This window comes from Pholcus phalangioides, unplaced genomic scaffold, assembly GCF_987345545.1.
Source record: "Pholcus phalangioides strain wild (caught in Gottingen) unplaced genomic scaffold, Ppha-v1.0 ptg000015l_1, whole genome shotgun sequence".
Classification (NCBI taxonomy): Eukaryota; Metazoa; Arthropoda; class Arachnida; order Araneae; family Pholcidae; genus Pholcus; species Pholcus phalangioides.
The window spans coordinates 78,985,824-78,999,026 of record NW_028301608.1 but is presented as its reverse complement, the minus strand read 5'-3'; the positions used below and the strand labels follow the sequence as shown (position 1 = coordinate 78,999,026).

At 36.6% G+C, this 13,203-nt stretch overlaps 1 protein-coding gene across 2 annotated transcripts; it reads right to left on the bottom strand.

The window, feature by feature from the left end:
- Positions 1-178: 178 nt before the first annotated feature.
- On the bottom strand, positions 179-7,509 carry LOC149076755 (serine hydrolase-like protein). 2 transcript variants are annotated; one of them, XM_089244408.1, is made up of 2 exons: positions 7,122-7,509; positions 179-3,046 (listed from the first exon to the last, which is right to left on the bottom strand). In XM_089244408.1, exon 2 carries the CDS (start codon positions 2,995-2,997, stop codon positions 2,086-2,088), a length of 912 nt encoding a protein of 303 aa, XP_089100534.1. In that variant the 5' UTR covers positions 2,998-3,046; positions 7,122-7,509; the 3' UTR covers positions 179-2,085. The 2 variants fall into 2 exon arrangements, with proteins under 2 accessions (XP_089100534.1, XP_089100535.1); XM_089244409.1 differs by lacking the exon at positions 7,122-7,509 and adding an exon at positions 6,763-6,966 and having other exon boundaries at positions 185-3,046.
- Positions 7,510-13,203: the final 5,694 nt, after the last annotated feature.

Below are 13,203 nucleotides of genomic sequence, written 5' to 3'. Positions count from 1 at the left end.
CCCTTTCGTCTTGTCATTATTTGATGGCCTTTGTATTGAAAGCCCTAAAATGAATGCTTCCCAGAGGCTTAAGACAGCACATGCAACTTATGCATCTGTAAGATCCCCAGAAAGTCATTCTACACTTTCTATTTCTAGAGAAAAAAAAAATTAATGAAAACAATACATAATTATGTTTATATCTTCTAATAAATCTTTATTTGATAAGAAATATAAAAAATGAGCAACAATGTAGAAATAAAATTTGTCATTTAAAACATTGGGGAAGAAATAGAATAAATAAGGAGGAGATAACAAGACCACATACATTCTTATACTTATTTTTTTATACATTGGTTTTTTCAGATTTTTGCAAATTGTTTGGGGATATCTTCTTCCCCAAAGGCACAATGCATCAACATTAAGAAAAAAAAGAAGACGGCACAGCTGCAAAAAGCATTTTACAATGGCAAAAACAAGACTGACATAAAAAACAAAAATACAATGCCTCCAAAGCAGAATATAAAAAAAACTGACATACGCTGTAGAAAATCTCAAAAAATTAAAAAAGCAAAAAAAACTGTGTTCAGACAAACATTACAACAGGAACTTTTTAACTATAGGACATTTTCAATTACCTGAGAACTCGTTGGCAGAACAATGCAAAACATTGTTTTGGGACCTAGTGCTTTCAAGCAGTGGTATCCTAAATGTTTCTAACCTGTGGGAGCTACCATGGCCCCCTAGGCTGGGATTATTCATGAGCCCTTCTACAGTCAATTTATAGCGTGAAAAAACAAAACATGATGGTAATTGTGTCCCAGGCCCTGTCAGCCTTCCTCCTTGTGGGGCCATGGGTGATACACTTGCACTTTATGTAGGAAATTTTGATTTCTAAGGGTTCTTGGACCCATGCCACAAATTAACATGGGTGTAACCCCATCCCCCCCCCCTGATGCCACTGCTTTCAAGTTGAAGTTTTGGCATCTGGAAAACTATTTTGGTCATAAAAGCTGAACCCGCTCATAACGTTTTGCGGCTTAGTGCAACTTATTTTCATATGATCCCAACTCTTACTAATACTCATTGAAACTTTTTTTAAATGTTTTTTCGATTATAAAATTTTTTGTGATGGTTTTTGAAAAACATAAGAGGGATTGACTATAGTCATGTGTTGACTAACAAAGACAATTCGTTCCGGAATCATATTTGTAAGCCGAAGAGCAATTTACAACAGGTTTTTTATGCAAAATTGTTTAATCTGTTCCATGTGTAGCCCAAAATTTCAAGATAAGTAATGTAACACTAAACAAGTAGTGTAAAAAAAGGAGCACAAGCTGAAATGAGCGGTTTCAAAATCAAATAAATGACAATAACTTATAAAAAAAATCTTCATTGGCTGAAAAATTTGTTAGCGAAGGTATCACTGTATATGTGCAGAGAACTATGAAATACATTCTTGATATATAGGCAAAAAGAAACATTTTTTATAATCACAAATTCTCTTAACCAAGATTTATGAAATGAATGTTTGTCCACAAACCTCACATGCAACAAAATCATTTTGTTTTCTTGATTTTACAGTTATCACAAACATGAAAAGTAACTCAAGAATGTTTAGTTGAACTTTAAAAAAGGGAAAGAAAAGAAAATCATAATTTTCTGCAAATATAAAACAGCAACAGTGAATTTTTTTAAGTAGTTAACATAAAACAATGATACAGCAGAAAACGATAGCCTTGTTTTTTATAATTAAAACATGCATGCTTTTTATAATTCCACTTATTTGTTACTCGTATTATTAATGAGTATATTTCATATCAGTTTTCAATACTGAAATCTGTTCTACAGCGAGGGAAAATGATATGCGTATAATACTGGAATAAAAAAAGCTGTTCCAACAATCTGAATAAGGCAGGAAAAAATTAGAAGTACTTTTTTTTTGGTATAAATATCTTGGCGTTTATGTAATTAAGTGGTCTTCATTTTGGTACTAGACAGCCCCAAAGATGCAAACACCCACATCATAAAATAGGAAAACATTAATGAAAATCTATAGATAAATAAATGAAATTAAAATGTGGAAATTCAACAATACTCAAATTTCTATAATTTTGAATGAGTCTGAAAAAATTGATTTATAATGGGTGCGACACATTCCGGGTTGTTTAAATGAACATAATGATTGCCTTCAACTATATCTACAGTGAAAGATCTACAATTCTTCTTATAGATAGACAAGAAATCTGAGTTTAAGTGAGAATCTACTGATTCATACATCACAGATGCTCTAGCTAGGATGATCAAAAGATCACATTTAACATTCTCCATGTAGGCTTTGAGAGCTTCGTGACTGAATCTTTGTAGATCCTGCATCACTTTCAATCGTAAATCTCTGGTGAAAACAAATCCTTTACCACAGTCGGATGTTTTGCAACTTCTCTTTAAAAGAACATCAGCAGATTCTTTAGTCAGTTGCCCATGTGTCCCTTCTAAAAGACGCTCGCGTGCTCCGTCATACGTGTAAACAGGTGCAGGTTTACCCAGCTTTGACTCAAGCAGCAGAAAGTTGTCAAGACCTGTCCTGGTAGTCACTGGTAATTGAGAAAAGTGTTTCGAAAAGGGTTTCACGATGTCGAGTAAAATTATTCCCTCCACTGCTTCCGCATAGATACTTGCATATAACAATGCCACCGTCCCTCCTAGACTATGACCTAAGATGTAGAATTTTTCCCATTTCAAGTACTCTACAACTCGCTTTACATCTATAAGTGTCTCCATGTAATTATAAAAACATCCAGGGGGTTTATGAGTTGAAAGACCGTGGCCCACACTATCAAATGCCACAACATACAACGAAGGTGATAGATAAGGCACCAATGTTTCAAAAGTGCCAAGACTGTCTTGCCAACCATGAAGAGCAAGAATGGGTATGCCCTGCTCATCACCCCACGCTTTAGCTGCTACTTTACCATATCCAAATGGGATAAAAAATTCTTTGACCTTTTGAGGTGTCATCTTATTGGCCGAGTAAACTGTATTATATTTTTGATTCCGGTAGAGAGACCTAAAAGAAAGAAGAAAGAAATATATTATAGTAGCCTCCCATTATAAGATGGATTCAGATAAATTCAGCTTTCTATTGAAACTACTGTTAAAAATGTAACTAAAGTCTTGATAAAGGTGTCATCAACGCTCCATCTAATTTTTATAATTTTATGCACACAGACCTGATATCTCTGTGTGCAGTATTACAACAAATCATATACAGTAATGGCATATTTGTTCATTTTTCACATGCAGAAGAGTTTCCATGGTGTGCACAGCTTAGGGTGAACATTGGTCAACAGCTATTTCAAATGTGATGGAATAGGAAATAATGTTGATCTCATCTCTGAAATTCACTTTGCAATGCGAACTGAATAAATTTCATTTTTCGTACATATAAGGAAGTTTTGGGGAAACTATTTATGATGGTATCTTTTTCATCAACTTGCATCTCTATGTTTATGATCCAATTTAAAAATAAATCTTCGAAGAAAAACAGTAAGAGATTTTGAGATTTTTTTCTAAGCCAGGGCTGGACAAATGGCAAAGAGAATCTGGACGTCAGAGAACAATTTTTTAAGCAAAAAAAAAAAATTCCCAAAAGAAACAGTTTGTGCTGCAATTTAGTAACACACACACAAAGGAAATTTTAGGCACCCATACCAATTGTTTTTAATTGACCTGGGATTTGTACAACCCTGCTCTAAATTCAATTGCATTACTTTTGTGAGTACACTCCTTTCTACTAAATTCACTCATGTTGTAGGCATCCCCAGCTGAGGTGAAGAGCTGAGCTTCCCCTATAATTAATGAATATATTCATACAATGCAATACAACCTTTTCCCTTTAGTCCTGTATATATGCAACGACTGACAACTTTCAATCCCCCCCTCCCTAATGTTTTATTCATGTCACGTAGAGATGTACAATTCTTGAGAATAATCTTCAAGAGAATATTTTCTGGAAGGACTAGTTATAAATAACTTGAGAATAATTCTTATTATTTTCAAATAAGAATATTCTCTGGGAATTTATAATAGTAGTCCTTTTAGAGAATATTCTCTCAACCTCATTCCCTTGTTCTGTAGGTTGCTCTTTTGGTTATTCACATACTTGCGTACTCTTTTGGTCACTCAAATTCTTGCACATATCATAGATCAATCTTTTTGGTCTCTCCCATGCTTACACTCTCTAGGTCACTCTGTTAGAGCGTGTGCAAGCATGTGAATGACTAAGTCACACTTTTGGTCACTCACTCTCTATTAAAGACGTGTATCACACCACAATTAATTTCACGTCATTTTACAGTGCCAAATTTTTTAAATTGATTTATGAAAAGTACTTCAGATAACCCGAAACTATACTAATCAGGGTATACATATACAGTTGAGTCTTGATCATTTGAATCTCGAAGGTTTGAGGTGTTTGCGGATCATCTGAGTTGCCAGAATTTTTCTAAATTCCCTCTCGAAGCACTTTTACTATTTCTTTTGGTTGATTCAATTCCAGTTTTTAAGGGGCCTTGATCCATAGGCTAGGGTCTTTGTTGGATCCCCCGACAAATGCCAGAATTTTCCAGACCCTTCTATAGTAAATTTAAAGTGTAAAAAAAATATTTCATACTTTGCTCCCAGGGATATTAGAGTCCCCTTTGTAAATCTCTAATATAAAGAGGCCATCAGTCTTGGCAGATCAAAATTGTGTGAAACGGCTCCTAGGGGCATTGCTAACCTCTGTCAGGGATATCAAGAGGAGTTGGTGTAGTGCAGGGCGACTTTAACAACTGACACAGTGCGGGCACATCTGATGTTCCAGCCAGACCTGCGGGTCACTAAGCACTACTTAAAATATGTTATCAAAGATCCTGGCAGGCCACAAGTATCCTGTAAGCCATGCATTGAAAACCCCTGGTGCAGTGATTTATGCCTGTTTAGTGCTCTGAAGTAATTCTTTTCTAGAGCAGCATTTCCTGATTGAGGGGTGCCTTGACCCCCAGGGGTCATGGCCCAATTGTAGAATTATGTTAAAAAAAAAAACTAGGTTGAAAAAATATTATAAATTACTCAAAAAAAAGAAGAAAAGTTTCAATTAAATCAACGTGCAAAAGCACCATTGGTAGATTGCAGTAGCAATATTGTTACAATTTCACAAAAACTGTACTCGTGGTGACATCTGTTTGATAGGAGTATGAAACATAGTTAGTCAAGGCACTGCTATCGCATCACATTTACTAGTTAATGGATAGAATGTCCTCCTCCATTCAAAAACATTCTCGCTTATAGATGATTGTAGTTTCTGCTGTTATAAATGGGGGTTCACGGGAAATGCCAAGATTTCCAGGGTGTCCATGACTAAAACTATTCAACTAAAACTAACTCAACGTTGAATGATGTACTGAGTATGCCGCAGCAGCCAACTCCATACATCACTTGTGGGGGATCCTCCTCCTAACCAGAGCATGGCCTGCTACTCTGTCTCATATACAAGTAGGTCAGAGGAGCAGACATTATGAAAACATTAAGGGGGAGGGGACTGAAAGTTGTTGATTGTCCCGTATATACGGTACTTGAGCACGTACGCATGAGTGTGAAAAGTGCATTGCATTTTTTTTAGAAATTATTACGCCCCCCCCCCCTCCCCAATAAATTACAAAATTTATTGAGATGGCCTCAGCCCTAGGTTCTGGCGATCCAAGATTCTGATTTTTGAGCAGCAGTAGACAAGTAAAAAAATTTACCAAAGAAGAAATATTTTTTTAGGTACAAGTGATACTATGTAAAATTATATAGACAAGAAGTTATTTTATAAAAAAAAATTCAAATTAATTCAATGATTAGTTTAGAAAAGTTAATTTTTTTACTAAACATCTGTGATTCTATTTAAATGTCCTCCTATTTATACGTGATGGGATTCATTTAAATCTCCTCCAGGCTTGAGGGGTTATAACCAAAATAGGTGAGAGTGAAGAGTTAAGCCGAATTTTCCTAGAAGCAGGATTTTCTATGCTTCATGCACTATTTTGTGTCGGCAGAAACGTGTTACATAATCACGCTATGTGTTTGTGTTTTCCTAGCTTGATGCATCAGGTCAGCACAGATATGTCGTATAAGACCCTGGCATCAACTATTCTGTAGTCTGCATGTTCTGGTTTGAAGGGAAGAGAAAGAAAACACAACAAAAATGAAGAGAACATCAGGAAACGAGTGGCCCGTATTTGATTCCTTCCAACATGAGGCATGTTGTACGTGTGCTCTATGGGAAAACTGTTGAACCACTTTTCTGATTGGTGAGTGGATGGCGCACTGGTCAATTCATGCTACATAGAAAAACTTCTCCTAGGAAAACCCGGCTTTTGTGTTTTTCTGCTGTGGCATTTTTGTTTTTTATCTGTTTTGTCGTCTGAATATCGATGTATCTTTGCCAATAAAAAAATAGACAAAAGTGAAGAGAAGATCGAAGCCACACACTTTTGAAAAGTAATCTGCCAATACTGTAGATCGGCCAACATAACGCGCTGGCACAAGGTGTGTTGTACTCTGCAGGAACAGTCATACCACTTTTCCTATTGGTGAATGGACGGGGTGTCATGCTGAGCTATAACGCTACACGTTTCTGCCGATGTGATTCCTATTCGGTTCACGCTGAGCAAAAAAAAATCTGCTAAAAGAAAAACCCAACTTATAAGCCATAATCGTTATAATAGACTTTTACTGTACTTAAGTTTAAGTGCTCACCTCTCCCCAAAGTTGATTTCAATTGCGTTTTTTTGATAATCCGAGTTGGTCTACGATTATTGGAGACTACTGTACTGTTAACATGAGGGGTTCACAACCACAGTATTTATTATGGATTAATGGACAATTTTAAAGTCTTTGATAGACAATTCAGTTCAAAAGTGTGTAAAGAAATTAAATATGTCAAAGTTCAGTTAAAACTATCATAAGTAAGCAGGTATAAGTGCCCTGCTTTTACAAATTCTGCAAAAGCAGGGCTTTTATAAAAACTCCAAGGTGTTATTATCCATAATAAAGACAAATGGACTTGTGTGTGAACCACTTATATTTTACTTTTTTAAACAGCGTACATTACATACCTTTACGGTGACGTCCGTGCCATGAACAGGAACGATTACAACGAAATGAAAAAAAAAACAACAAACGCGCGCAAACGTCAGAAAATCCAACGAGGAAAAGAGATTATGCGCTCGATTAGCTGGAAAAAAAATAATTTCTCACGATTACACTCACGAAAGGAAACTCAAAAACGTCTCTCACTCTCTGAGCGAGAATTAATGTCTTCCTTTTTTCCTTGTATTATATGACAGAGCGTGCTACCATCTACCGTTATTACGAAGAGTTGATCTGATGAAGAACGCAACCAAAAAAATATGGCCATTTTTTTTTTCGGCAGAAAACATTTTCTTAAGACATGAAAAAACGAGATTCTGGATGATGATAAAACATGAGTAGACTTGCGTCACGGTGACCGTCAAACCGAAAGATACGCAGGCCACATCGCCATATGGCAATATCGGCTCATTGTCCACACCTTAGAGGAGAAATACAGTTACTTTACGATACTTTATTTCTCCTCGATGGTCCACACGGACTGGATACCTCTGGCAATTTATTCATAAAAAAGCATACATTACAAAATATACATTACAATCATAACAACTATAAAATCATAATCTAAGTATAAAGTCAATTGCGAGATCACAAATCTACGTATACAATCGGAAATCTAGCATATAATTCTATATATTCCATATAAAATCTTAATTCGAATATAAAGTCCTAAATCACATATTGAAATCAATAATAAATCAGATAAAATTCATAATCGATTTCATCCTCAATTTAAATCGTTCGATTTCCATGACATTATACTGGTCTTGTGCTATCAGTCAGTCTTCTTTGTAGATGATCAGTTTCTTTTTTCTTTGTGAGCGGCGAGGTGGTGCAGTTTGTACTTGTGCTATAGGCTGATAAGGCGTCCGTGGGATCACTTTGTCTTCATCGTCTTCTACCCATCTAATTATTTTCTTGACTTTATTTATTCTACTTTTGTTTTTAAAAATCACTCTGATCCAGAGTGTGGCATTTTCAGCAGCGCGCACAGCCATGTGCTTTAGATGTGCAGTTAATGTACATGTTGTCAAGTAATGGATGGGAGTGCCGATTTCACCGCAAAAGCAATGATCTGTTCCTCGTTTTTTGAAGCGGTGAAGGTAATTTGGAAAAGGTCCGTGATTGGTTGTAAAAAATACCAGTTCTCTGCTCCAATTTTTTGCGTTGTATGAAACTTTTGGTACTATTTTGTGGACACTTCTTCCAGTTTCGGCATCATTCCATCGGGATTGCCATAGATTGAGTATTTATTTTCTTGCCTTTTGTTTCGCTGTTGGTGATGGTAATAATATTTTAATTAAATGTGCGCCATTGATTGTCGCTGCTTTGGCTATTGCGTCTGCTTCTTTTGCGTCACGGTGAACAGTATTTCATACCATTCTTGAGCTGACCATATTTTTGAAAATGGAGGAGGAAATCCTAAATACGAGAAATCACATTTCGTCAAATATTTATAGTCATAATTATAGAAATAAGTTGGGTAAACAATTTTATTCCTTCATTTCAGATGAAGAATGAAAATTCAGGTAGGTCCCGTTGAAATTACGGGAGAAAACGGGACATTTTTATGAAAAAAAAAAATAGTGATGGCTGAAATTACGAGTCATGCTGTAGTATCGTAGATTTGTGTGCCATCCATCGAAGGAGAAAATCTTTATTTCTCCTCTAAGGGGCGTATACACTAGCGCGCGGATACAGATTATACAAATCTATGCACCAACAACAAGCTATTCGGAGGAAGAAGTAGAAGACTTTTATGAAGAATTAGACGAGCTGCATAGTAAAGGAAACCATCATATCAAAATAGTAATGAGTGACTCCAATGCCAGAATTGGAGAGTAGAAATGGTGAAAATTCGGTTGACGTCATGGTTACGTTGTTCGAAACGACAGAGGAAATCGACTCGTCGAATTTGCAGAGAGTGAACAGCTATGCATCATGAATTCATTTTTTAAAAAACCCCTAAGAAAGTGGACCTGGAGAAACCAAACTGGAATAATTAGTGAGATCGAATACGTCCTATCTAATAAGAAGCATATGATCCAAGACTGCAGTATTCTCAACAAATTCAATACAGGATTATCGACTGGTTAGATGTAGAGTAAGGTTTAACACTAGAATGGAAAGAGCGAAACTTATCAAAAATAGAAAAACTGACATCAAAATATCACAAAGCTTCAAGAACATCAATATCAATTCCAGTTAGAGCTGAAGAACCGATTTGATTTGCTATGTAACACCACTGAGGAAGAACAAGATGTCACCACGATGAACATAACTTCAACCACTACCTTAAAAAGAAGTAGCAAAAGAAGTCGCTGGAGAAAAAGAAATCAAACCAGTGAAGAAAATAACAGAAGAAACTTATGAAAGACCGGAGAGAATTTCAGATTAAGAATGACCCTAAATCAAAAGTGGAATATGCAGAACTTTGTAAGACAGTACGAAAGCGGATTACAGAAGATGTCAGGAAGTTTAATTCCGATATTGTAAAGAAAGCATGGGAAGATAATAGGAGCTTAAAATCAGCAAAACGAAAACTGTGTGTTGGGAGAAAGGGGATTTTTTGCACAAAAAAGGAAAGATGGAACCATCACAAAAGATGGAAATGAAATCATTAGTATTGTTGAGGAATTACAATACTCGAGGAAAATATAATACTCTATACAAACATGAAGAACAGGATCGGAACAAAAGAAAATGGAAGCCGAATTCGTACAAGTAGCTCCTGTGCTGAAAGAGGAAGTCTACAAAGCTATAAGATGTATGAAAAAAAGGGAAACGCCCAGGTGAGGATGGGATTTCAATAGACATTATTAAAGCAGCAGGAGAAAAATTTGCCTGTATGCTAGCTGCTTTGTTCACAAATCGTCTTACAAAATCGGATGTGCCTGAAGATTGGAATAACGCAATGATGGTTCTTCTTTACAAAAAGGGTGAAAAGGGAGATATTAAAAACTATCGATCAATCAGTCTCCTATCAGTAATTTATAAAATCAGCCTATAGCCTATACATATAGGCTTGAATCCAAATTGGACGAAGCTCAACCAAAAGAACAGGCAGGATTTCGAAGTGAATTCAGTACAATGGATCACATCCAAACAATCAGGGAACTTATAGAGAGACAAAAGGAATACAAATTACCATTGTGTATGGCCTTCATTGATTTTGATAAAGCGTTTGACTCTGTCTTCACATCTGCTGTTGTTAAAGCTCTAGATATAATTGGGGTCGAGAAGACTTACATCAATATTATCAAGAAAATATATGACAAAGTAACTGCAACGATTCGTTTGGATAAAGGAAAAGCAAAGATTAAACTTGGAAAAGGAGTCAGACAGGGTGATACTATCTCATCGAAACTCTTTACTACTGTTTTAGATGTATTCAGAAAACTGGATTGGGATAAAAAGGGAATTAAAGTAAATGGAGAATTTCTCAACCCGGCGCTTTTGGTCCAGCGCCGGGGCACCAGACCTAATTGCCTCCCCCCCCCCCAGCCGCGACCCTGGGCCGAGCAACCCAGTAGGATGAATTCAGAAATGAAAATTTCGTACATATTCAACAGAGCACCCATAAGTCTAAAACACTTTCGTTTCTCCTTATATAGGAGAATATTTCGATTTCAGAATAAATTCTAAGCTTAGGCCAGGGGTGCTCGGCCCTGTGCCTCAAAGTACTGGAAGTGCTCGAGCGTTTTCCGCCACTGTGTATTTACGGTTTTGCTGCCTGTAAGCGTTACAAATTACGCCACCCTTCTTCTGTTCCACTCTCATATTCTTGAACACATATTACTGAAATATATGCCGCCCATCCGAACCTTCCGCTATGTGGATATAGTATTGAGAAAAAAAAAATTAAAAATAAAAAACTTTTTTTACGAGACGCGATGAGTCATCTCTTTGGCCTTAGTATTTAGGAAAATAATCACTTGGGCTGCTTTTTTTTATTTCCATTTTGTACCAATTATTTTGCACTTAAAGTGGCTTAAAAACTGCCTCACGCACTGGTTGTGCATAAAGGCATAGGCCCGTGGCATATTTTCAGATAAAGTAGGCCCACGGCACACTCACAGATCACTTGAGTGACCCGTGGCACAGTTCCAGAGCACTTGAGTTCCGTGGCACATTTAGAGATCCCCAAGTGACATGCAGAACAGTTTAAGAGCGCTTAAGCAAGTCGCATTGCAGCTCTAATCATTCAAATTACCCGCAGCACATTCCCAGATCAGTGACGTAGCTAGATTTTTGTCAATGGAAGAATGAAGAATGGAATCACGAAAAAGGCACCTTTTTTGTGTTCCTGTTCAGGCACAAATTTTAAATTATGCATTCATTCAAAGTACTTCAAATTTCATTAAAAAAACCAAATTAAATGTACTACATTTTCACAGTTTGGTTTTTACTCAAATTAACTACATTAATTCATTTTTATTTTTTTTATCAATTTTAATAATAATACAGCCTATACTTATAAAAATACGAGTCCACAACTGGTTAATTGTCCACTAAAGTGACTGAAAAAGATTAAAATATAAAAAAATAAATATCGAAAAGAAAAATAACAATTAATCTTCTAAGAAATGAAAGTTTAGCAAAATTTTCATAATTCCATCCAGCTGCTGTCCTGCAACGTTCATCATGCCACACCGTTATCGTGAGCAGATATCATAATACGTCTATAATACTACTGCAATCTATAGTACTATAGATATGTGAACCAAAAAAGTTTTGAAACTACCGTTTAGGTTTAATACTGCACTGTATTTCGAAGTATCGGAGGTGTATAAATTGTCTGAAGTGCGACTATCCACGTTCCAAATCGGAAGTGAAAGTGACTGGTGTATGAATCGATTGAATATCAAGTGAAATAATTTTCGTGTTCATCGAATCTACCTGTTTTCAGTAGGAGACTTTTTAAGGAAAGGCCTACTCGAAGTTGGAAAATCAAAGCAAGCATTGTGCAGTATGTTCATTTTTAGTTGAATAAATCCATAGGATCAATGGTGACTCGAGACAATTTTCACCTACTCAAGGCACTTTTTTTTAGCCACTCTGATAAAATTCTACGTAGAACAAACATTTCATTAGAGCAAAAGTATGGGTATGATCCCCACAAGGGTGGGGCTGAAAAGGCCCCGACCCTGGGGTCCGGAACAATTCTTAATGTTTTTTCACACTATAAATTCGTTATACTGAGGCCCAAAAAAAAACCACGGGGGGGGGGGGGGAGGCATGGTATGGCTGCTTCGCATTCGGCCCTAAACAGCAGAATTTCGCCAGACAGTAAGCCATGGCATTCATTTTGAGTCATCCCCGCTCTAGGGAGGGGTCCGATTTGCCGACTTTTTAGGGCAAGGGGGGAGTATTTTGGATGATGCTTACATCCTCAACCATCCTTTAAAGAAATGAAATATTCTTAATGGCATCTTACTCGGTGCACCAAAAAACGAGAAAAACCTTTCGCTAATTTGTGGGCACCTGAACTAACATTCTCCCAATTGATACAGAGCCACTTTAGTGATCTCATTTCGCAAATCCAGGTGATCTGGAAATGTGTCCGGGCCGCTTAAATGCTTTGGAACTGTGCCACGTGTCACTCAAGTGATCCGTAATTACGCCACGGATCACTTAAGTAATCTGGGAATGTGCCGCGGGTAACTCGAGTGATATAGAACCGACTGGGGGCTGCTTAAGTGCTCTAAAACTGTTCCACATGCAGAGTCGGATTTAGACATTTTTCAAGTGTAAGCGAATAATATTTTACCCCCCCCTCCCTCAATGATAACAAAGGTGTAGGAAATTGTTAATGGACAAATATTCTGCAAAAAATCATAATAATTGCAATTTTTTTTCAATATCCGTAGGTTCCCAAAAATATTAACGGCCGAAGGCAAACTATAACTATCGATAAATATAGAACGAAGCTCTAATTTTAATAATTATGTCAGCAATTTTTACTAAATACACACCACTAATAAGGAAGGTCTCCTGACTGTCATCCGCTGAATTTAATGGAAATTAATAAGGTGAATGCATATCAAA